The sequence below is a fragment of the Neodiprion pinetum genome, chromosome 4, assembly GCF_021155775.2.
Source record: "Neodiprion pinetum isolate iyNeoPine1 chromosome 4, iyNeoPine1.2, whole genome shotgun sequence".
In the NCBI taxonomy this organism is placed as follows: domain Eukaryota; kingdom Metazoa; phylum Arthropoda; class Insecta; order Hymenoptera; family Diprionidae; genus Neodiprion; species Neodiprion pinetum.
In genome coordinates, this window is record NC_060235.2 from 17234252 (window position 1) to 17261874 (window position 27623).

The 27623-nt window shown below is 39.1% G+C and overlaps 1 protein-coding gene across 6 annotated transcripts in view; it reads left to right on the plus strand.

Annotated features, from left to right (window-relative positions):
- The window catches only part of Eip74EF (Ecdysone-induced protein E74), a 128020-nt gene that overhangs the window by 71958 nt on the left and 28439 nt on the right, over positions 1 to 27623 (plus strand). The window contains exon 1 of one of the 6 annotated variants that reach the window (XM_046624433.2): positions 12077 to 13374. The exons of the other annotated variants lie outside the window; for them this stretch is intronic. Coding sequence (XP_046480389.1) covers positions 13080 to 13374 — 295 coding nt within the window. The 5' untranslated portion in view covers positions 12077 to 13079. Of the gene's footprint in view, positions 1 to 12076; positions 13375 to 27623 lie in introns of those variants that run through there. 6 annotated transcript variants of the gene reach the window in all.

Sequence of the window (27623 nt, forward strand, 5' to 3'; positions counted from 1 at the left end):
TAGGACGACGACACGGCTGCAGAAGGTCGTGGAAGGACGCCAAATGTCTGGTAGGGGTAGGTCAGCACCTACGCACTTTAATCAATACAACCGTCTTTCCGCCCGGGTACTCGTCTATCCTCGTGTTTTTCTCGCTCCGTTTTTATCAAACCCGCGACAATTGGGCCATATATTTTACAGGTTATTTTATACACGGGATTGATTATGTATATGTATATATGGAAGACAGATGGAAAGCGGCAAAAGTTTACATTACGCACGCACGATGTGCATGCATTTTCATTTTCATGAGTAAGTTATCGTAAGAAGGGAGAATTTGAACCGATAATTATTACAAGACGATATAGGTGTATGCGTAGTTGGTGGGATTTTTTGTAAATTTTATATTGTTGAAAAAAAAAAAAAAATTTTTTCTTCTTCGCATTCACGCGGTCAGATTTATCGTTCGCCGAATATAATTGTTGTTTTTCTTATTCGTTGTATTCAATGTCGATTTTATTTGCCTTCGTATCAATATGAATATTTATTTATATATTTATATTCGTATGTTCTATTATTATACATGTTACAGGTACCATATAATATTGGATTGAATTGGTTTATTACATTAATGTATTATCGAATTCTGCTGACATACCTTTACGATTCCGCGCGAATTGTTGGTATACCTTATATATTTAATTCATAATATTATACTTCCGAAAGGGTAGGTATTTATGTAACTTAGCACGGGTTATTGACGTTAAATTCGTTATTGTCTTGTAGGATTTTCACGTAACGGGGATATGAATAATCGTAATGATCGTAATAATGAAATAATTCGATTACCGTACGATCGGTACAACGGTAACTTATACTCGGTCAATGCATTCTATTACGACACAAATTTACTTCGCATGATCGGTGTATAATCCAATCCTCGGTACAAGTTAACTTCTCTTTCCTCTTCTCTATTTCTCTCTTTTGCTTTCTCTTTCTATCCGTCTATACGGAAATTTCTTTTCTCCCCTACAGGTTTATACTCTACAGGCTTTATTATTGTGGTAATTGTATATTATTGTAGTGTATAACTTAGCATCGTTTTCATGTAATGTAATATTTATGGAGCATTCCACGCCAACTCGACCTGCGTTAGAACCCGACCGTCTCGAAATCATTCCAGATTTTTTTCTAACATTCTACTCAGTGATAAACGCGTACTGATTTTTATTTAGATTTTTTCATCAAACCGTTTATTGTTGATAAATTTTTGCACTTAAATCCAGTGGATGACGTAAAACGGGCCCCTGTTTTCAAAAATGTCCTAGTATTTTTTTTTTTTTTTTACTCAATTCGGAATTTAAAAATTTTGAAAGTCAAAATTAATACCGGATCAAATCTTAAGCGTCGAATAAGGATCAATTTACTTGTAAATGTTCGGTTTCACCAGATTCATCAAGTATTTACGGAGTGCGGCAGATTTAATAATTTCATCATAATATTCGATATTTGTTGGGTGCGTAGAAATAGAGCACGGACTGGAGGCAGTTTTATGTCATCCGTTGGATTTTTTTTTTTTTTTTGTTTTAGAATTTTTTCAGATTTAAAGAACGGGCTTTCTCAATCAACTTCAAAAATTTATAAAACATGAAGAAGGCTTGATAAAGAAATCTCATACAAAATTAGGACCAGTTTTTTACCGAGTAAAATGTTAGAAAAACACCTGAAATGATTTCGAGACGATCGGGGTCCAAACACCGGTCGAGTTGGCGTGGAATGCCCCATATACCATACTTACAATGTTGCAGTATGCATTGTGCAATAACGCTACCGTAGCGACGATAAAAATTTTCCGTTGATTATTATTAGTCATCATTATCTGAATATCACGTGTCCCTCACTTGGGTAAATAACGCCGGTATTTCCTTACAAACCGGCAACGATATGCATTCTAATCATCCATTATAGAACGGAGATGGTTATTTTTTTTTTTTTTTTTTGTCTTTTGTTTTTAGAGAATGAAATTTATTTAAAACAGGAAATTGAATTGTAAGTATAATAACCGTACACATGTGATTGATTTTTACGCTAGAAATCCGTAACGCTTACACGCGTTTATTTATGCCTATTCATATACGTATGCAGGGATATATATATTTATTACATTGATAAATTATGCCGTGCAGAAACAATGTGTAACGCGTTGCACATGCGTTATATTTTACATATCCACGTGTGTGCGCGCGCGTGCTTGTATGTATACATACGTATACATATATATGTATTGGCAATTTATATATATATATATATTCTCGTGTAACTCGCGAGGGGCGTGGGAGGGGGGAGAGAAAAAGAGAGAGAAGAGAACTAGGAGGAGGAAAATCCAGGTCGTGCCTTGACACACATATTTGTGCATGGCAGCCCCGATCGTCGTTTCAGCGAGTAGTCGTCGGTGCACCTATCATCTTTACATCGTACCGCACGGTGCATACAGTGCACTGTCAGCCTGCGCTTGGATTCTCGTTGCAAACGATCGGCACCGCGCCGTTTCGCAAGTTCGAGATTCTCCACCGGGTTGTAATTTCGCTCTACGCCGTATAAGGCTGATTTTCTAACTTTCTCATCTCCCTCCTCGTCCGCAGTATTTTCCAAACGCACTTTAGTCGTCACGACACTCGGCAGTAACGAAATGAAGAATGAGACCAAAATAAAAAAAAAAAAATGGAAATAATCGAAAACCTGTTCGAAAAACAGATCATACGTGTCGGCCGATCCTCGTTCAATATCGTATGTAATAATGTGTATGCCTAACGTTGTTATTATTGTTATTATACACGACGGCTCGTACAGTATTTACGTATCCGTTTCACCTGATCGCCGATTAACGATCACATACGCATCAATCTTTTATTAAAGGTAATCATAGACTTTGCAACTCGTTGATTGTTTTACACTTTTCATTGTATTACGATACCTGTGCGCGTGTATGTATACACGCACATGCGTAGCCAGAGAAGAAAGTTCTTTGCGTTTCAAAGCGCGGCTTTCCATCAGGTTTGTGCATGTGTGTGTGTATATATATATATATATATATATAATCGATGCCATTTATCCGACATCCGTAGGTATGGACATATTGTCATGTACGTAGTCTGAGGAACTAAGAATATGATATGAGAAATTGTGTACGTGTGTAGGTCTTGGGTTGTGTAATATATAGGCGTTTTAGGCCGACTCGTTAATAATGACGTCACATTGTCCGCCATACATGTACACAGACGTTTATATATATTCACAGCTTGGCCTCTTATATATTACCTCATAACAGCGATTTTATTGCATCATCTTATACATACGTTGAATATATTATTAAAAAACCAATCAGTTGTATACGATGCGTTACAATGTATGTGTATAATAAAAGAGGTGAATCTGGAATTAGAAGTCGACGAAACGAGATGAATTAACAATTTTAGAAAAATCCGCTAAAGAGAAAAGAAAATAGAAAAAAAAAAAAATGAAAAAAATAAAAATACGACAATGAAGCGGGAAATCAGGAAAATTGAAATCGGCGTAGGTATGTGAAAAATTAATAGAAATATTCGGTACCAAAGTGCGCGCGACGCGTGTGTTAATTGGGGCAGGGGGTTGACTTTCGTTTCACTTGTTAAACGGAGAAAAGATCGTATACGGCTAACGTACGTGTCCGTCTAAGCAGCCGTCGAATAATTTGTAAAGTGGGGATTGCGGCGTGTTTTCTTTTCCCCTTTTCTTTGCGGTTTTACCGCGAGTTTATCTTCGCGCCGATGCACCGGCAGACTGCACCCACTGGCTGAAAACCGGCACGCCGCCGCGTTCTATCTAGGCCATGGCTAGCCGTATTACGTCCACACAGAGACTTGTAACGTAGAACGCACGTGCACCGGAGATCGGCGCGAAGGCGTCTCTGTGCTATTTACACTTTCTCGAATCGCGCTTATCCGCAACGCCGATGCCTCAACGATCGTCATCTACCGAACGTCGCACGGTACAAGTCCGTTCGGTGAGGTGGAAACGGTGCGGAAATATATGCCACCCGACCAAGGTTCGAAAGTGGGAGGATAACCATTCGAGGAGATTAACGGTGTTCATCTTTTCTAACAGTGAAAAATATCAAATTTATTCGCTACTGGTCAAGAAAAGATACTAACGGAAGATAAAATTTTATCAACGATATTGTTATTAGCGTTTAAAAAGCCAACCTGCAATTACGCGATAAAATATATACTCCATCGTTATCGTGGATCCGATTTTTTAGACTTGAAGACAATTCATTCGCAAATAAAATGATCGGCTACAAGATCATTGAAATTCTGCGAACGATAGGATTTTTTTTATCACAGAAATAATTCGGTGATGGGATCTCTTCAAAATCATGAATAATCGTGTTATTGATAATTGAAATTTATCACCTTTTAATTTTGCTTTAGTGTCGATGGAATTTTGTTTCAATTAAATTTAATTTTGGTTGCACTTTCAAACCTCTGTTCTATCGTATTTCCGCCTGCACAGCTCTTTGACTTGACTGTACGTTTGATGAATTTTTTAATATTAGAACAAAGCCAATAACACTTGTCAATTTAGTTGCTTACTTATCGTAGAAAACTGATTTCAAAATTATTTCACTGCCACAAAATCTGCAATTCTTTCAATTCTCATCAAGATTGTGCGTGCATAAATCACGATGCGTAACCTCGCAATTAGTCTTCGGTTTGGAAATTAAATATATCTTCGTACCATTCGGTATTAAAATGTTTTTCGATGAAATTTAGAATCCCATTACGAAACACTCAGTTTGAACCTTGTTCTTTTTTTTTTTCTCCATAGCCATTTTCCAACAATGAAAGAAAATGCGCGTTATGTGAAACCGAGAGTAGTTCATCGGTTAGATCCTGTGATAAAATTACACGTTCGATACTTTTTCTCCCCAGTATTTAATCGTTGACACGGTCGTGTAAATAAAAGTAAGACAAATGAAAAATTCGTCTTCGAAATGGGGGAAAGCCCCGTATATACATGTTTCGTCGTACACCACGTGTACAACGTATCTACCGCATTCCCTGCGCAATTATATCGGCTCACAATCAGCTCGCTTTTCTGCACCAACTCTGCGTCCATCGTAAGCACGCACGCCGGTGTTAACGAGTGACGTCACGCGACCCCTTAATCATCATCATCGTCACACGCCGTCCAATAACGCGCGCTAAAGTTAGCCTAGGTTGGATCCGTGATTACGATACAATATATGCATACATGGTATCTGTACAGTGCATACATACACGTATGTACACCACCTTGTATGCCACCCTTGAGGTGAGGATGATGTCTTGTGACGGAACGTTGTTGCGAGCACAGATTCCTATACCGGCATTTTGCCGACACTTAGCCAAGACAAATACCTTTTTTTAGAATTTTTAAGGACAGGGGATGTCTCCGCTCTGGTGGCCGATTTCATTGAAATCTTGCTCTACGAATATTGGTCCGAAACTCTTCTTGTTATGTCTAACCAATTAACTTCGGGTGAAGAAAAAAATAAATAAATAAAAAGTAAACGGTGCGAAGTCCGAATGCCACAAATCAGTGCAGTTGTACCAATTCATTTGTAATAACAAACCTCCGACTGCATATCAAAGCTATATGTATGTATATACAACATATACATATATCTAACATATACGACACTCGATACCGATATACGTCCAGTAGTTTATTCTGTACCATATAGCAGTTATAACTAGGTACATATATACATTATACACAGGGAAACGCCGATCAGCAACTTACGTATGTATGAGATACATAGGTATACAGGCATACATATATGTGTAAGTATACAGTTGCATAGTGGCCGGCGTCCGAGACGCCTGCTGCGGCTGCTGCTGCAACGCCGGCGGGAAAGAAGAAGGAAGAGTGGTGGCTAACGAAGAGGGGGGCGGGGGGGGGGGGGGGGGGGCAAAAGCCGGTGCAGCGAACTCTCCAAGGACTGCCCCCCGCCGCACCCGCGCGACTCGGACTCTGACTTCCCCCTTTATATAGTTTCAAACCCGACTAAACGACGAACCAAGAACGAGAACGAAACGACGACGACGACTGCATATGGATTTGGTAGATTGCACTTCACGGATCTCACTGTATTTATTATTATACATACATATATGTGTACATATATTTGTTGTATATATATTAGACTGTTCAAAATAAATCGATAATTTTTTTTTTTTGCCTTACACAATCTTAAACTATACTTGGACATCAAAAAATAATCCTCGCGAAAGGAGGGGCCGGTCCTTCAAGATTTAGAGGTGTCTCATGGGACCTTTGTCTTTTTTATTTCGTTAATAGGTAAATAATTAATTTGCATGGATGGAACAAACGTTTTTCTTGTCCTAAAATGATGAATATATTCTAAACCTATGTATAAGTACTGAATATACTAGAAAAAACGATCTTGATGATCGCAGCAACCATTATCGGTCAATATATACGTCGATAAATGCAAAAAACAAAAAAAAGTACAAGAATCTCCGTAAAAATGAATTTTTTATTATCGTCAATAATCCGCAATGAATACATTCATGGATACGCTGTTACGATAATCATTTTCGGCTACAAAAAACTTGCATGAAATTGACATAAGTCATTTCATCAATCAAAAATCGAGGCGCCTATTTCAACAATGTGAATTTCCCCGTGATTTCCTGGATGAGCCTCTCATACAATGGGAATCTACCGAAAGCTTTCAAACGTGCTTAATGGTTTTCTCACAAATGAAAGTAGTAAATGATTCAGCTGAACGTGGAGTAGCCCTTGTCAAGGAATATAATAATTTGTTAACTAAAAATGAGGAACAAAAACAATATTTGTTCGAAATAGTTCAAGACCATAGAAAAAAATACCCCAATTGCAATAAGTCAAGTTTTTTGCAGCCGAAAATGATTATCGTAACAGCGTATCAATGAATGTATTCATTGAAGATTATTGACGATAATAAAAAATACATTTTTACGGAGATTCTTGTATTTTTTTTTTGTTTTTTGCATTTATCGACGTATATATCGACCGATAATGGTTGCTGCGATCATCAAGATGGTTTTTTCTAGTATATTCAGTATTACATAAGTTTGGAATATATTCATCATTTTAGGACAAAAAAAATGTTTGTTCCATCCGTGCAAATTAATTATTTACGTATTAACGAAATAAAAAAAGACAAAAGAGACACCTCTAAATCTTGAAGGACCGGCCTCTCCTTTCGCGAGGATTATTTTTTGATGTCCAAGTATAGTTTAAGATTGTGTAAAGCAAAAAAAAAAAAAAAATTATCGATTTATTTTGAAACAGTCTAATATATATATGTGCCTATAATGTTTATGCATGCATATGAAATAATGAAAAACGCATCCTGCGTCCGGTGTTACTATTAATACTACTATTATTATACTTGCGTACTGGATTCCCTACATGTCGGATTTGTTTGTTATTTCTCATTTGATTCCATTATTTTACCGCTCGGATAATTTATAATCGTACACAAACGTCGGAGGAGATTTTAAATTTGAGAAAAAATGAAAAGAATTGTACACGGAGTAGAGTAAGAATATTGCATATTATTAATTAGAAATTTCTCGTAACGCGCATGGTTATTATAAGTGTAGATATTTTATATGGTGCGATGTCTCTAACACAGGTGTAATAAACACACGACACGTATGTAGTGTAACTTGATAGTTTTATATCGTAAACCGTGGTGCAGGTATAATAAACGTGAGGATAATAAAAACGAACGATTGCTCATCATCGTCGTGTATGTTGTAACGATAAATAAATATAAATATATTCGTGTATTTATCTACGACGCAAAGATTGTTATAATTATTTTGAAATATCGAAATCGGTATAGGCGTACGATGTATCTTTGTATCTACATATTATAGGCTTAATCTTCCGGTTTTTTCAATTATTACATCCGAAACACAGCGCAGTGCTTCCGTTCACGTAAATATTAGAAATACAATGATCGTCGATAATCGATCGTTGTATGATTATATCGATTTTGTGCATAGTGTAAGGAAAGGACGTGATTATATAAGTATAGAAAAGAAGAAAAACCTAGTGTAACCACTGGGAAAATTATAAATAATAGTATAAAGTATACCTAATAATTCTTCGCAAATTTCCTCTCACGTGGCCTTGTTCGTCACTTATTATTATACTTGTAACATTCTATGCAAATATTCGCGTGACAGATAAATATTTCCGCCTTGGCACGGTTATGGTGTACAACTTACTGTACATACTTACGCATAACAAGTATACGGTCTACACGTGCGCGAATATCAGTTACTGTTGTTATAAACAGCAATAATAACAACAATAATAATATATAAATATTTACAGAAGCTTAATTACCACCACCGCAACAACAGGAATGATAACAACACTAAGTTATAAACGTAGTAATTACCAAATTGTTAGTTTTTGCGCACATGCCGCAAATCCTATTTTCTATCCTACTACCTCCTGTCAAAATCTACAAAGTAGTAGTCAAGTCGTTGTATATGAAATTTTCTTCGATACTCGCTGGATAACCACCTTGCACAGCCGCCATGGACTGACGCGCTCTCTTTGTTATTACCATAGGCCAAGAAAGAAATAATATGAATGTATATGATATAATTTTAGAAGAAAAGGGAAGGGGAGAGAAAGATCAGAGAAACCACGTTGTTGTTCGTCTGAGGAAAAGTTTTAAGCGTTAGTCGCGGCCTGAATCGTCGGCTAATGTATCCGAGATGGTTGCAATAACAATAATAATAACAACAACAACAACAATAATAATGATACTAAAACGAGACCTATTTTTAGAGGATTTTGAGTGCGCGGAGTTTTGGGATTATATTTATGAATTATCGCATTGTAGCTATGCGGCAACATGTCGCGTAACCGAATCGTATTTGTCGTCCGATCGAATAATTCTTGTTGCGGTATGCGGTAAACTGATAAAACTCCCGGCGGAGAGAGAAATTGGAGAGACGGAGAGAGCGACAAGCCTGCAGATACGCACGTTACGCCTAGAATTGCAGTGACTGCGTCTTTTCCTTCGCCTCTCTCAGTCATGCCGCTGCACTTTCTTCCTCGTTCCATATAACCACTGCCCGTGGTGTACGACACTGTACACAACTCTTTGTAAACGCATGTTCGTACGTGAGTAAGAATACGCGAAATTGTAGAAATGGCTGCAATTTTACCCGCGACATTTATAAACATTTCTTATGTATATATCAGGTTCAAATTTTGCGATTTTCTCCAATTTTTGTTCATTATTTTTCACCGTTTCTTCCTCTGCTTGTTTCGTTCTTTCCAACAGAGTTTATAATCGGTGTAATATGTACGAATCGTTGATGTATAAAAGTTTCCTTTCACATGCAGGATATGATCTATTGTTTTGGTGTTTCTGTAATATAGGATATAAATTGTACGTGTATTATTGTTTAATTGACGATGGGATTTCTGTAACGTTTTTGTACACTCATAACTTATTATACTTGACGCTTATACGTGACTGTGGCGACTGAAGACATCATCTTACGTTTGTACCCCGCGTGTTTCCAGGTTCTGATAAGAAATACCAGGTTTTCTATCTCCATGCGGTATATACGTGTACGTGTGTATATATATATATATATTTCGTAAGATTTGCGATTCTCGCAGACGATGAAGTCGTCTGGTAAACGAGGTGAAACAAACCGCGCGTGGCTCATATTGTATTTATTATATGTATGCCTCTACATATAATAAATACATATGTATAGATATTATACGAAACTGGAAAAAAGCAAAACATTTAGACAAACATACGCGTAATTATATGTATAATATATATTTGTAAATGTGGGTAGAAATGAATATAGAAGAAGACGGTGGTGTGTCGATTAACTTTTAATCAACTTTTTTTCTGCGAGTTGTTGAAAACTAATTTTTCAGTGACAAAACAGCCGGGAAATTCCCCTCTATGGATTTTTCGCCACGGTTCGTTTCGCGTACAAGGTACACGTATTACTATTACGCACATATTAGTGCATCATCATAGTATCAAAGACCGCCGATTTTGCGATAAGATTGTAAAAATTTCGCGCGTGCAGTTATACGCGAGTCGAGCTCCGATTTTTTTGCACGTTATAAAGTTGTTGCTCCACAACCGGATTCCGTGAGCTTGAAATTATCGATCCGTGTAATGGCGAGCCGAAAGCCTTTAAAGCTGTATAGACGGTGCTTTGTAGACGTATAGGTATATGGAACTTGTACTTTATGTGTGCATTATCATGTTGACCCCCCCCCCCCCCCTCCCTCTCCAAATAAAAAGAAAAAACTAGTCGCGGTGAACCAAGTCTTTCAAAAGTATACCTACACGAAGCCAATCAATCACATGGTTACATCTAGCAAAAAAGATCATCGCGTATGAAAAAAAAAAATTGTTAAAACACCAGGTTTTAACGCTATACGTAAACACATGATTATAACAAACAATAGGCGGTATTATGTTGTTTTGAAATAATTGTGTTTTTTAAAAATTCGCCCTGCTTGCCCGATTATCATAAGCATACGGAGGTCGTTTTATTAGCAAAGAAATTCACTGCAAATCGTTGTAAGTTGATAGATTTTGGATAAGAATAATGACTGAATGTTGCCGAATCGTAAGTTTGTCGATCGTAAATTGCGCAGCGATCGTACAAAAGAAATGAAAATTTTGAACAAAACGAACCGTGTATTGGATTCAATTACATATCGGGTGATTTTTGGTGATAAAAAAAAAAAAAAATAAAAAATAAAAATAAACGAAAAAGAAAAACAAAAATCAGTCGAACAATGTAATTTCTCTTGGCGCGTGATAACAACGGGGTGTTTGTATCTAAAATTCAACGTTTTCAACTCATGTTCTCGGTAAGAGCTAGTGTTTGTGGGTATATTATAATACAAGGGTGAAACTCGGTGTGTTTTCAAAGAAACCAACGTGTCGTTTCGCGTTTCGTTATGAATTTCGGCCGGACTGTACAAAAGCCGGAAATATCCTTCGGCCGATCCGCCGTAACCTAGTTTTATTTCGGTTATCGTAATCGGCGTAATCCTGATACGGATCTCGGTATGCTCGATATCAAACATACATCGGCGGGCATCGAAACAACGACGAGATAGCAAACCGCACACCGCAATCCATCATATCATAGTCTATGCCGATAGGGGATACAAATCCGTCACGCACGCATCGCGCCTGTACACCGTGGCTGAGGGCGCGATTCGCGGCGGAAGGAGGGAGGGAAGGCGCGCGGGAGGGGGCGGGGTGGGGGGCGGGGGGTAGAGAGAGAGGAGGGAGGAGGGGCCGGTTGTCCTATCCCAATAGACGGAAAATAGCTTCCTTTCAATTGGAACGGGCGATGTTGCGGTAGGGTAAGCATCGCTTTTCGTCTCTAGGTGCCTACTGTCTAGCCGGTCGGGCGGTGGGGGGCGCGAAGAGCGCCGGAGACGCCCGAACCGTTCGACTCTTGGTTTCGCATCGTCTATGGCGCGCGGCGCAAGCCTAGCGGGCCGAACCGACCCGGAGTCCCAGGTCGCGACTCAGTCAGTGTGCCACCGGCAACCGCTTCGCAAGGATTCAGAGATATACGCACGGAGTAGGAACGGACGGCGGAAAGAGCGAATCGCAACGCACGGTTGGACACGTTTTAATTTTTACGCGAAACAATTCTCGCTGCACTCGCGATTCTTCCTTACCTACGAAACGGAGGCCGATCGATCGATTCGAGTATAAACCCGCCCTCCCCTTGTGATCGGTTTCTTAATCGTTGTTGCTTCGTTTCAATCTCGGTCGATCCCAGAAGCGCTCAGTTCGTTCTTACCGGTTCAATTGTACCGAGAAAGGGGAAGGAAAATTGATAAAAACACTGTGATCTGTGTACGCGGATGTTGAGGTTAATAGAAATCACGGTCGAATCGAGATAAACGGTGGGGCGGGGGGCGGCGGCGGTGGGGTCTGGGGGGGGGGGGCGGGAGAGAAAGATATAGTTTTGTGTATGTGTTGTTGCTGTTGGTGTTGATGTTGTTGGTGGGTTTTTATGTTACCGTAATAATATCGCTGTTGTCGATCGAGGACGACGGATTATTGAAGGAGTTAAAAGTGAAATTGTTGAAATTATACGGCGAGAGATTATACTAGTCATCTCGTTGTTGTTGTTGTTTGTTTGTTTATTATTTGGCCGCGGTCCCGGCGAAGGCAAATACGGCGAATAACACAAACACCGAAAGTACGGAAAACGCCGCCCACGTGACGAGGAATATTTCACACCGTCGACGTACCAACGTGGAAAAATCGAGATAAACGGGTCGGAGGTGTCCACGTGCTGCTGCGACAGTCAAACAAGTGTCACATAGATATATATCGACCAAGTTTCGATGAGATTTTTTTTGAAGAAAAACAACAATAACTACAACGACTAACCAAAACGAAAAGACAAGCGAAGTGTTGTGAGATATCAGTGTCACTTATACGCACAATACATTATCAACGAACCTAGAAATTTTCGTCAAGAAAAGAAGATTTTAACACTTGAAAGATCGAAAAGATACATATGCGTACATATATTAATATATGTATATAACAAGTTTCTTCTTTCGAATCGTTTCCCGATCGTCATGCGACGTTGTTTCTATCTCGTCAATCGTCCAAATGTGTGTGCGGATGTGTGTGCAGCGGGTGTGCGGTAAGGTAGATAGATAGATAGGTAGATATATACAGATATATATATATATATATATATATACATATACGTAAATAGATAGACAAAAGACAGGTACAAGTAATTGGTCCATTATAAGCGCCAGAAACGGTAAGCAAGGAAGAGGAGAGTGTTGTGACCAAGGAAGAAAATGAATCGCGCGTTAAGCGGCGAATAGAGGGGGGAAAGAAGAAGAGAAGAGAAAAGAAACGGAGGAGGGAAAGAAAAGGAAAGGAGAGGAGATCGCGGGCGGGAGATTATCCGGTGACTTTTTGCGAGAGAAGCATCGCCGCAATGCTCGAGGACCAGCCGCTCGACCTGAGCGTCAGGGTTGGCGACTATCCGGAGTTCGAAAACGAGCAGGAGTCGGCCGACCTATTCGAACCGGAAGTCAAAGACGTCGACGAACCGGCCGCCCTTAGACTTCAGGGCAATGTCGCCGAGTATTCGTCTCAGGGCGAAAGGACCTGCTCCGAGGACTCGGATGATTCCTGCTCGGACAATAACCAGAAGAACTCTACCGGCACCAGGTCGAGGTCCAGGCCTCCCGGCACGAAACCCTACAAGAAGAACCTCATGAGGCGATACCGTGAGTCACGATCTTTCGCATTGATTTCACTCCCCCAAAAATTATAATTAAAATAAAGATAAAGAGAAAAACGAATGCACGGCGTTAACGTTTTTCTTTTTCTCTCTTTCTTTCTTTCTTTCTTTCTTTCTTTCTTTATCTTTCTTTATCTTTTACCATATCTCATCGCGGAATGCGAAGAAAGGTGGTAATTATTCGTCGGTATTGTCGTTTTGCGAACAAAAATTTAACCGTTCGTCGTCATTGAGAGGAAAGGATGGAATTTAATTGCTTGATTCGTTTGCGTATGTATGAAACGCAAGCATGTAAGGAGGGTGTAGGAGGGACGTGTCGTCAGTTCGTGAATTTGTCGTATCAAAAATTGAAGAGAGTAACCGAAACCGATCATATTGAAAAACTTTCTTTAGCTTTCTTCAGGTTGGCTTCGGCGAGGTAGTTTTGTGTAGGAAAAGAAATAGGTAGGGGGAGGATCGAGAGTCGGGTCTAATTTGGATAAGATAAAACGTGACACGCGTTTTTTAATCTTTCTCTACCCCCCCACCGTTTTTAGCCGCCCCCCATTCACACCCTCTGCTGCGTGTACAATAGGAGATGATGATTATTATACGAAGCAAGGAGGAAGAAACGAAGAAAAAGAATGAAGCGCAATCACGTTCACAACATGATTATTATTGTTGTTATTATTATCATTATTATCAATATTATTATTAGTATTAATATATAACATCGTGAGATCACGAAACTGTGCCGAAATTGTTTAGCGGGGAGATTTAGACGCTTTGTGTGTGTATAAATAATGATTCCTACGCTTTTCGCATTGTCGCTACAAACACCGTTGTGTAATATAATACGTATTATAATGTACGTACAATAGTACGCGAATGGAAGCGAGGGCTCGGGGATTGATTAGTTTTTTTTTTATTTTTCTCATCGTAATCTCGTACAACCTTTCACAACATAAAGATGACATACCTATACGTAACATAATAATGTACATGCATACCGCAGCAACAGTTTGACGTTTATAATGTAAGGTTTACAGAAAATATAAATTGATACTCACGCGTGTTACGTACGTACGTATGTATGTATGTATGATGTATGTATGCACGAATGCCGCAGCCATTGGGCTGAACGAGTAAGAGCGTCGAGTTAAAGCGGGCAGAAAGCGAGGATGTAATTTCGGAGATAAAAATATTACGCAAGGCACCTTGCGAAGGTCGAGAGACCCAATACCAGTACCAGCAATACGCTGTGTACGCGGGGAGAGAGAAAGAGAGAAAGAAAGAAAGAAAGAAAGAAAGAGAGGGAGGGAGGATCGTACATGTTACGATACCTATTAATACATACGTACATATACATGTGTATATGTATGTACATGGGCATATATACACGAGGAAAAGACGAGTCGAAATGATCCGTGAAGGTAGAAAAATGACGGAAAAACGGAGTGAGAGAGAGAGAGAGAGAGAGAGAGAAAGAGAGAAAAATGTTCCACCGAACCGATTAGATCAAGGATTCTCTCTCTCTCTCTCTCTCTCATTCTCCTTCTATCTATCCATCTCTATCATCTTTGTCATATTCTATTTTCCATTATATACAGTATATGTAATGTATAAAATACACGTTCGTTGTTTTTTTATTCGCTCGTTGCGTACAATCTGTATTTTATCTTGTTTGTCGCGGATCGTCGCCGCGTTCACTTCTCGTCAAGTCCTTCATTTGCTATCTCTGTCTCTCTCGTCTCTCTCTCTCTATCTTCCTCCCTTCTCCCATTCCTCCCTCCCTCATCGTTATTTCTCTTTCTCTGGAAATCGAATATCACACATATCGTATTATACATAGAGACACGCACGGCACCCGCATTTATATTCAGCTGATAAATCTTGCGACATTGCAGGGTTTGACCTGCCTCAACCCCGCTAAAATTAAAAATCTTTTTTCGTCTTCGACATCTATCTCGAAGCTCCCTGTTGCCGGTCGGCCACTGCTAAACGCCACGTATCATATGCGTGTATAAAGAGTTCGACGTCTAGCGAAAGATTGATTGATTGATGTAGTTTATTTAGCTTCAGTAGCTACATTGTAGGTTACAACTCTGAAGTATAATTTATATTAAGGTTCTTAATCTATAACGTTTTTTTTCACTATTATTTATTTACTACTATCCTGACTCTCTCTCTCTCTCTCTCTCTCTCGCTACTTTTGATGTACGGCACTAATGCTCTTCTAAACCTTTGTAGTATTCCAGGGTGGCCACCCGTCTGGAAAACCGGGAAAACCGGGAAATGTCAGGGAATATCGTATGTCAGGGAAATGTCAGGGAATTTTTTGGTTGGTCAGGGACTTTTTTTCTTCGCTCCGCACTTATTCCTGAATACTCTACCAGTCTCTCTTCGACGTTTAAGCCTTTCGATTTTTTTTTTATACCCCTTTCCTTTTCGTATTATTCTTCCGCTACGCGTGGACCTCCCAAGAAGAACGACAATGAGAATACAAAAAAGAAACGGAAATAGTGCGACGGTCAGTTGACGGAGAAAGGGGGTGAAAGTGCGGGCGGGACGAGCGAGGGACAAAACCCGGAAAACCGTGGGTCGTCGGCCACTTTTCACTTTTCCTAATTCCCGTCGAAAGCGGAATGGCCAATTTCGGGGTGAGAAGTCAAGGCTGCGGCAACCAGACCTGCTGTGTATATGTATCACACACACACACACACACACACACACACACACACACACACACACACACACACACACACACACACACACACACACACATTTCACCCGCAAGAAAATTGGACGGACGAAACCATAGCTGTGTACCTACTTGACAATGCACACTATTGTGTGTGTGTGTGTTTGTCTCGTGTATGTCAGTTACATGCATGGTTGGGAGTTCACACATTTTAGCGCAACAGTGCGAGAAAGAAGCGCTTTACGGATTGAGAGAAAGAAAGAGGGTGGAGAAAGTTTCGAGCGAATTTTAATCTTTCGAGGAGGTTACGGGAATAGAAAATTCGTAAAATTTTTCACCTAGCCATTTTCCTATTCAGTCACACCGTAAACTATTTATACTGTGATACGCATACCTACTTATAATGTACACGTGAAACGAATTTTTTTATTTTTTCTTTCTTCAAAGGTCTCTTCCCCCATAACGTGTATGAATGTGTATATATATATATGTGTGTGTAGGTATCGATGTATATGTAAAAGCATATGAGATTAAACCTTTAATATGGGTAGAAGCGAAATTAATTTTTTTTGGCAGTAAAAATTGTTGTTTCTCCACTTTACGGGATCCAATCAACTTGTACTTCATTTTACCCATCTTCGTACGTCGATTATGTGATTATTATATCTTATGAAATTCTCGCTTCTTTTACACCGAAGTTCCGTTACAGGGTATGAAAATTAAAATTTCTTCGAAAAACTACTTTGCAATTAGTTTTTGAAAATATTAATTTTTTTTTTTTGTTTTTTTTTTTCAATTTTGCTACGACGCGTTTGATACTCAAAAATTTTAAGAACCTTGTGTACTTTTTTTTCCATTCATCGTAATTTTTAATTCACGTTACTCTTTCATTCGTTCGGTTTTAAAATTTTTTATTCTTATAATAAAAAATTAAATCACCGCCGCAAGATTAAATTATACACTTACGTAACGTCAAGGGAAAGATGAAATTGGACGATGATTTCAGTACCGGAAATCGCTGCAGTTGGTGGGACGCAGTTGAAAGTTCTTGGTCGTTACCTCGTGTGTTGATAATACTTGTGCATGCAGGTGAAGGTGTGTGCATATATATACGATACAAGCTTAATGCAACTCTGAATATATAATGCGCGTCTGTATGGTTTTATATATATATATATATATATATGCGTATATACATATGTATCTATTTATTTGTATATGGAAGGAAAAAGGGGAAACCGAGCTGGAAGTCAGACGGTAGCCGCCTGTCGTAAATGAGCCAAAGAAAGAAAGAAAGAAAGAAAGAAAGAAAGAATGAAAGGGTTGGGCGTAGATGCATAGAAAATTGGGCGGCATAGATCGCGTCTCTCGGTCCGTCTGCGCGGAGGGACCCAAAACGGTACCTTGACCTTTTTTTCCCTTTCCCGTTCGGTTTTTTTTTTTTTTTTTTTTTTTTTTTTGTTTTAATCATTTTTATTTATTTTTTCCCTCTCACCAGAAAAGATCAAGAGAAAACTGTACATATCTGTATACATTATATACCTATATATTACACATTGCAAGTTGAGCTTTTCGATTGTATCTTTGCGTATATATTACGTTCACGTACACAGGTAATCTTATGTACATTATTTATTTAATTATTCATCCGAGTCTGTCGTTTCCTTTTTCTTCTTCATTCTTTTTTCTTAATAGACTTGTAGTATTCGATTTCCTCACCTTGTCTTTTCTTTTCTTTCACTCCGTACTTTCTTCGCGCTCTTTAATTCATCTCTGTTTGTTATTTACGCCGTCGTCCGCGATGTTCGTCAAAGACCGTTTACCTCTTTGGCAATGCGAAGAAGGCGGCGGCGGCGGCACGCGTTGTTATTTTACGATTGTCTGGTCTCATTTTCGACTCCCCTCGTTCTCTTTGTCACCTTTTCTCGATATCGTTATCACCGCATTGCACCGCCGTCTCGGAAAACACTTGTGTAAATTTTTTTTGCCAATATTTTTACCCACCTTGCGCACGTGGTGAAAAACTTTTCGATCACACTCGAGTCGACCCCGTTTGCCAAAGCAATATACCTGTGTGTAATTATAGGAAAAGCGAATCGAGGAAGAGTAATGCTAGAGGTGAAGAAACGTTGAAAATATAATTAACTTACAATTGTCTGCAGTTTAAAGTCAAAATAATGCCTACGATGTACGTATGTACATACGTATGCACGGAGAGACTCTCTAAAGTGTTCATCGCCAGCTCAGACATTCACACGTCGCGCGGTTACCGGTTAACTTTTACTTTTTATTTACATAATTATACACACACGCTTATAATACCAACAACCTGTCCTTTTTGCCTATGTATTTACTTTGTTTGCATACGTGTATACGTTGCATGTACGTAGTATGCAGATACGATATGACATGTCGAGGTTTCGATTGTATTATATACATGTCGTTTTAACTCTGTCGCAGATGTACGATTTTTTTATTTATTTTTTTCTCTTACCACAATGTTTTGGCTCCTTTTCGCCGCAGTCTTACAAGTCCTGTATAATTACACCCGTCGTGGTGATTACGATAAGACAAAGTTTATTGAACGAATCGCGAAGGATGAGGAAAAGAAATACTCGTCGCGATAAACGGTCTTGTGATCGTCGTTGTTGTTGTTGTTGTTATATAATAATATAGTGTTTGAATTAGACTCGCAGCAACGAGGAAGGATTTGACGAGAATAATAACAACGATAAACTTATTTCTTCGTTTTTAAACCGTAGGTATGTGGAATCTATGCACTTCCGAGTATCCGCATAGGTATATTATAATATGGCCATAAACCAAAGTTCCTTCTCCCCTGTTTTCCCATCTTTTCCAACCAACCACGTCGACGTCTAAGAGACTTATTTAAATAACTAATGATTCGGAGAATGATCGCGGCGTTTTACCTCATTACGATTCAGGATATTATCCCGGCGCGGAAGGAAGGACTCGCTTCCTGTCCCTCCCTCCTCTTTACGATTCTCTCTCACCGTCCGTCGTGTATACAGTCGTATATGCATACGCATTCATGTATACATATACGTATACACACATCCTCGCATCCTTTGACGACAAGTATGAATTCCTTGTTCGTCCGCTTCGATTTTCGCGAATCTTACTCATTTTCTTTTTACCCTCTTCTTCGCTTCTTCAATTATTATCGATACGTTTATACTTATTCTCGCACTTTGATTGTAATTTCAATAACTGTACCGTAACGCAATTGCAGTAGTATCGTTTCAACAACGTATATATACACACACATACGTACATGCAGTTTAATTTGCCTCACAATCAGAGGGAAAAATCTAGGGTAGCCCGTCCTTGTGCCTCGTTCGGTTTGTAGAGCATTGGCACGGACGCGTTTATACATCGTGTGTACAACATCGCCAGGTCAGTCGATCTATGTACCTTGTACACACACGCACGCATCTATCCATACATATGGATACTTATATGCTGTAACCCAGTGAATCGTTTATCAACGAATGACAACAAAAAAAAAATCTTTTTCAATAATTTGGCAAAGAGCAAGAGAGGATAAAATTCTTTAATGCAGCAGCAGCAGCAGCGACGTGTTGCGTGTGAGGTCGTAATACACGTTTATAAAATACCTATCCACCTACCTCCCTCTATATTTCGTCTCGTCGCGTCGCTTCTCTCGTCGTGCAGTGAGGAGGAAGACCCGGACGCGCTCGATGCGCGAGCCCTGACCTACATTGTCGGCAAGCCGTACGTACGTGGTGGATAACATACGGGTGTGTATATAACGCATGGAGACACGGTCATCAATCTACCTACCCTATGGCCAATGACTGGTGTCGCCATTCGTTTACACGCTGTTATCACTCGGTGGTATATACATAGGTGTAGGTATATTACGCGTGTGTATATATACAATTTAGGGTGGGCCAAAAAAATCGACTATTTTTTTTTTTTCTTTTTTTTCACTTCATACTCCGAAAACTTGGTTGGTAGAGAACCTCAAGAACATTCTCTCCGAGTATGAGCTCTTAATTTTAATAGGAAGGTCCTCCGCTTCGCAGTTTTCTATTTTTTTCTTACGGCGAGGAAGAAAAATACACATCTCGGTATCTACTATTTATAAAAAAAAAAAATCGTCTCGTATTTTCGTGGGAAATTGAATCCTCTGCAAAAAAGGTCTCTTACAATTTTTCTGTATACCTCACTGTTCAGAAGTTATTGAAGGCTAAAGTTTGATCATTTTGAGGTAGATGTCTTTTTTTTTTTATGAATTTTATAACTCTTCAACAAAAAGTCATTATAATACGCGCAACTCATGGTTGTGTCGGAAATTTACTGCTGTACAATAATGGTCTGTCATGATTAGTCGATTAAATTAACCGTTCAGAAGATATTCACCGTCAAACTTAAATGCACACTATTTTTAACAGTTTTTTGTTAATCGTTCAAACAATACCAATTTAATTCATGAGTTTCGGGGAAATTTATACAAATTTTAAGCTGTTCTTAAAGGAACGATATAATTAGATGAAATCGAATATCTGTGTGTATATTATTACGGTATTTTTATGATTTTCATCCCTTACGGGGGTAAAAAGACGCGACGGTACCTGAAAAACTAGATACAAAAAAAAAAAAAAAAAAAAAAAAAAAAACCGATAAAACGGGATAAAAGAGAAAAAAAATCAAACAAAAAAAAGCAATCCCCATGATGATCCATCTGCGGGGCGGAGGGGGGGTTGCCAGGTTGGAATCCGAAGCATCTCTCTCGCTCTTCGTTGTAATATAATATAATGCCCCAGGGCCCCCCCCCCCCCTTTTTTTTTTGCTCCTAATCTTACATTATTATACCTGCTGCAGCGATCCTTTCGTTGGTTTTTCTCCTTCTCGCATACCGTTTGAAAAAAGATTTCCATCAATCCATCCACTCACGCACACACACGTAAATATAACGGGGTCAGGATGCGTTTTATATATATATATTTATATATATATATATAGAGAGAGAGAGAGAGAGAGAGAGAGAGAGAGAGAGAGAGATATATTCCCTCTTCAGACCACCTTGCTGACGCTGTTCGACCAGGATAACCAGCTCCTAGGGATTCCAACTATGTTGCTGATGTGCTCGGTATAAGGGATGCCGAGGGGGCGAAAAAAGGCATAACGGTACCACAGCTCCGACCCTCGGGATAATTTTTTTTGCCCTTGACGTTCGCCTTATTCGTAGGATGATGACGATGCCGATGCAGTGCAGGGGGTCCGTCCGATAGATCTTCTTCTATCCTTGACGATACGCCAAAAGGGTTGAACGCTCTCTGTCGTCACCAGAAATTGGAAACAGCGGTTTTCATAATCGATCCTACACTCGATAAGAGTTTTCGGTTTTCTCTTCGCCGTTACGGTCATACCGTTTTGTGAAGGTTGAAAAATGATTTCATTATTATTGTTGTAACCGAACACAATACGGTTTGATTGTAATTTATGCTACGTGAATAAAGTCCTGTATTAAACGACGACAAAGAAATATCCCATTTGTGAATGCTCTGAATGCCGATTGTCGTAGAAAGATGCCTGGAGCCCCTCCCGATAACTGCTCATCTTACTTCTGTTGCGAGAAAGGATTTTTGACGCGTTACAGAATGTATTTTGCCACTTGAAGAAAAATAAAAAAAACAAAGAAATTGGTGCAATGTATTATTTGTTAGCGGTAATCACTGGGCGAGCCTCATGATTTTGTAAATTTGACTAATCTTTTAATTTCTCTAAAATTGTATGAAGCGATTCACTTGAATCTACCAGACGTTATTCAATATTTTCATGATACATACCACGAAAAAAGTATTATTTCATTGAATTGACTAAATTAAAATCAAGATTTCGTATTTATAAGTATATTTTTAATTATTTTTATTCATTTTGGTATTTACAACAAAACATCGCGTTCCCGCTAGAAAATTTTCTACAAAATGCGTCTAAAAATTGATTTTTTCAAGAAAAGCAAAAACGTTTTCTTCAAGTGTACACGTAGTTACCTTTACTGTAGATAGTTTCTCCTCCGCGTAAATTTCACCGCTATACTCAACACCTCTAATCGTTCATCGACGTTGTCGCAAAGACGAGCAACGACACGAATTCCTTGTCTATCATTTCCTTATCAATTTTTTTCCCAAAATTTTCTCCCACTCTTTGAATATCGGTTAGCGATGAGTTATTATTTCAACCCGAAATTTTCAAACGTTCGAATTACGATCGCGCTTTACTTGCAAGCGTGCAGGATGGCGTACAGTGAACGTTTTTCACCCGAAACTGATATTTCCGTTTTAAACCTACTACCTAGCTGCCTTTGTAACTGTGCATATGCTCTTTGAAGCGCATGTGTGATCGGTATATAATATTTTACAATATGTAGGCACTGCCGTTTCTCCTCACCCGATGATTTCCATTGAAAACGATGCTTACGATATTTTCTGGGTCAGGGCTGCAACGGTGCCGCAAACTTGTCCGCCCTCCTTTTCATCCCTGCACTTTTCTTTTCCTTTCTTCGTCTTCTTCTTTTTCTTTTTTCTTTTTTTTTTCCCCCTTTTTTTCTTCCTTTTTCTCTTCATTCCCATTATTCTCATTCTCATTCTTGTACGTTCTATTTTCTATTGAAACGCCGCTAACACACGTATCCTAGCCTCCTCCGACGTTTCTTCTTTTACAATAACAATAATAACATCCATGAATATATTAGATTTCGACAATATTTTATTGCATACTAACAACCGCTCGACACAAACATCTTTACGCGAAACTCTAACGCGCTGATGGATGTTTGGCTCAACGCAAGCGTGTGTGTGTGTGGAGGTTGGGTAGTGAGAGTGTGTAGGAGACGTATCACTCTCGATTTCGAAGCGCAAAAGTGGGTCATACGACGCCGCTTCGCGCCTGCACTCCACGTATGCGTTCTACACGACGTATTCTTTGCTGTCGGTGTGTTTGAACGACTCCCTTCCCTTCCTCTTCATCCTCCTCCACCTCCTCTTCTTGTTACTCTCATTCTTCTCATTCCTCCTACCGTCAACATTTTTTGCCAGAAATTAAAAGTATATACGGATTGTTTTTCGTATAATTACAATACGCGGGGTGAACGTGGAGAGATGTTGAGGATATAATTCGTCTATAATCAATTGCAAGTGTGCGTTTTTTTTTCTATTCGGTTATTTATATCCTTTTATATGTTAATTTCATCGATAACAATAATTTCGCCGATATACGATGTACACCGAGCACAATCGATTATATGCCAATTTTGCGATTTTTCACAACTCGGGAGGTTGTTGTGAATTCCGGTCCGCATTGTCATCGTAAAATAAATGCTCGTTCATCCTTGTGTTGCCGTCGCTGACCAACCGACAACGCGACGTTATGCGTCACATAGAAAGAGAGAGCGCACTCCGTGCCTGTCCAAGACTAAAGTAATTATGCAATCGAATTTTATTATACACGCCCAGGTCGTATGTTCTCACTTTGTGTGCCGCTATTTGCTGCGAGCGTTGCGAGAAAGTCGAGTCGACCGAATCGCCGAAATGCCTGACCTTACTTCACACACCTCCGGTATTACGCATGTGCGATACATGCTCCATGTGTGCGCTTGTGTCGTATAATTATCCTACATGCGTGAAACTTTTAGCAATATTGACGAAACACGCGCTATATGCGACATGAGAATAATTGTAATATGGAGAAATTTTTTGTAATTTTTATTTTTATTGTCAATAAGCGTTACTGCGATAGACGAAAGATTCAAAAAATTGTACTAGAATTTGAACATGTTTTATCGGTATTTACATTCTTCCCTACATTTTTGAAAGTATGCTTTTTTGTTTTTTATATTCTACTTGGAAACTATGGAACACGATAGTGTAGAAGAATAGGAGCGGTTCTTATCTTCTCTAATTTTACCTCAATTGGGTCTCGTCATGGCGTCTTTTAACAACTTCTTGCTCTCGAAATCGTCTGTAATGAGAATTGCGAGTTATAAGTATACGTATGTGTCGGTGGTATTATTATTGTATTCATACGTACGTGCATGTATAAAACAAAGACCATGTGTCGTTGCGTTTTACCTGTCGGTAATACACGTACCTACCATACCGTCTGTCCCTTCTTTATATAAATTACACTGTGCATGATATAAAATGCTTTCCCGTTACTCTCATGCATTAAACACCATATAAACTAGAACGTCGATAGTTTCTCTTATAATCGGCAAGTTTTCTATTATACCTAAATACATACGTACATATCCACCTACCCAGGCCTATTACTACTAGGTACATACGTACTTCGAAACGTGGCGTTAAAGATTTTCTAACGCTTTTCCATCCCCTCCCCATTCGAATCGTGCTTCTTTATCTTCAAAGAATTTACAGTTAATATTCATTAATGTCTTCACACTTCCGGCTAAATTTTTCCGTACGCTACATTCTATGCACTCGGCGATGGCTCGAACGTCGGCTGCGTTAGCGCCAGACATATATATATATATATATATATAAGATATATAGTAAGCCGGAAGTGGGCAGGCATTCACCCTTTGAGTCATAGTGGTAGGTAATATTACCGTCTATTTTATATCCATATTTTGTATGCTTAGAGAACTTTGATAACATGTTTCTTTACGATTTTTTTTTTGCTATTTCAGACAGTCTATATACCAATAGGGTTTCAATATTTGAGAGTAATTATTGCGATATAATGTAAATTATTGTTGTTGGGAATGAATTGATTGAGAAAACTCGTGAAAATTGAAGGAATAATTAATTTTCGAGAAATATACCCCTCTGCACTTGTTATACATGTTTTACAAATATTATAAGCTTTCGGGGTCGCTGATTACGAATCTAAAATCAGAATTTGAAAATTCGTAATAGCGAATCCAATCGAAATCGGAGCGATCACGAAAACCCTTGCGTAAAGTTTTTTGACCGTATTCGATGGAATTTGAAATCTTGATTTTTCAAAATCTGATCTCAGATTCGTAATAAGCAACCCCGAAAACGATAAAATTCTATCTTATTATAAAAGTTGACTCGGCACAAAAATGTGCGACCGAAAGGGTTAACGAATATTACCGAACATGTGTTCGCGGTGTGAAAAGCGATTAAAAAAAAAAAAAACCAAAAAATCGAAAACCTGTAACAGCGGTTCAGTTTCAATTTCGAACCTCGATTGAAATCACATCTACGCGCAACAACGTACGAGTTGGAGGTTTATCGAAGATTGAAATTTTTCCCGAGTATAGTCTGTAAAACACAGGAACGGCGTCCCCCTTGTAACAACTTTTCCGTCAATATAAATATGTAATTTATGCACAGGTACGTATCTTTTGTCTAGTCGGCGCTCGAAGCGGAAGTTCGTAAAAATACAGGGTGTATAAAAATTCGTCGGTTGACGGCGGGGTTCGCGGGGTTGGGGGTGGGGGGTGGAAGCGACGACGACTCGACTCGGCGTTTCGGTCGATGCGACTAGACGTGCCCTCCTTCACCTCGTCCTTTCTCCTGCGCGCGAGCCGGCGGCGTGATTCAAGGTCGGCCAAGGTCAGCCCTTTCCTACCTACCCTTGGTTGCGTCGCGTTGCGTCGCGTTGCGTTGCTCGTTCGTTTGTTCGTTATTCCTATCTTTCCGCTCATCCTATTTGTATGAATAGGTATGCATACATACAAACATGTATAATATATAATATATATATACATATAATAAGCGAAACTATCCTCGACAGATGCAAAACAACTATTTATTAGATTCGATTAAACGCATGTAGGTAATAAAATTGATCTTTATATTCGGTTCGGTATTTGTCGTACGTTAGATTACATACTAATAATTTTATTGATCGACGGTGGGAGTCAAATCGAAGAGTGAAAAGTTGAAGAAATTTCAGAAAATGGAATTCCGGTATGCACGCGTATTGTTCGAGATTATAAATAATCAGAGATAAAAACGAAACGAGATGAAATGAAATGAAATGAAATTAAACGAAACTAAATGAAATGAAAACCCGGGTATCGCAACACCCGTTTTTCGCTCGCGTTGGTCATGTTGTCGTTATACTCACCGAGTGCTAGGGGGTTGTTGCCAGGCAGGTATTCCGTGCTCGTGTATACGTACGTATATACATATACATACACGTGTTCATATATAGATATAAACATAGTTATATACTCGTACGTACATCCGCACGCTATGTACAAGCGATCTGTCTGCTGCCTGCCGACTGCCGGCTTGGTTTGGTTTGCCTTGATTGCCCCCGGATACAGAGCCCAAAGCTTTCATGTCACCCGGCAACGGCGACGTTTCCTTTCCTTTCTTTTCCTTTCCTTGCCTTACCTTTCGTCTGGTTAGTTTTTTGGAAAAATAATTACACGTGTTACCGCTGGTGCATTTGTCGATTTGTAATAATCTCTTACTATTGTTATAGGTAAACACCGTAACACGGTTAATCGATGTACGATAATTTTCTTACAAGCTGTATCAAGAGTAGCTAGTGCTTTTAGTGTTTGGAGAAACTTTGAAGGAAAGAAAATAGAAAATAGAATATAGGTTGAAGGAAAACTGTGGTATATTGTAATTACTCTCGTCACGTTTAAACTTGATGTTTATTAGCGCGGTTAATGTACATGCCTGTTATACGTATATAGTTGAATGGTTCTGTTTTCTTGTAGAAATTTTCGAATATAATACATGTAGTAAACAAGTGCACTGTTCACACTCGCGAACGAAAAAGTATTCTCTTGATTCTGTAACAGCAACAAATGAGCGTTGTGAATATATTATAGTTTGATTTTTTTTTGTTTATTTAATTTTTTTTCTATTCCCTCTATGTCCTTAAAATTCATCAAGGAATATCGCGAATAACGTGTACCAAAATCCTTGATATAATATCGATGGGGTTAAAGAATGTGGCAACTCATGTGGTTAATAAATTATTGTATACACTTGTGATAAGGTTCGCGAGCAAAGTATCAACGGATATAGAAAAAACAATTGACGTTTATTCGCGAGCGTCAATCGAAGATTTTCATAAACGGATAGAGAGAATGAGAGAAAAAGAGGAAAAACCGCGCGTGTCGATATAAAATGTACGTAAAGTCGATGTTGGGCCGGTTGGCTAGGCCTGGGTGATGGGCGATGGTTGATGGATGATGGGTCGGCGTAGCTCTGGGTCGATCGATAACGCGGACGTGAAAGAGGAGCACCCAGGGGACCTCGAAGACGAAGGAGAAGAAAAAGAAGTATCATCGCACTCTCACTTTTTCCCTAATTCTAGTTTTTTTTCTTTATTCCCACCTCTAGTCATACTAGTCGCACACTTCCCGGAATTTTGCAACCAGAAGCTTAGCGCTTGTAAGCAACGCTTTTAGATACGTGCGGTGGGATATCGATCGCAAAGTGATCGAAGTGATCGATGTTGTGGTTATTGTATGATAACGCAACGTTGAAACCATCCTGGCGAAGGAAGTCGGTCTCGCTTTATAAAGAAATAGAAAGAGAGAGAAAGAGAGA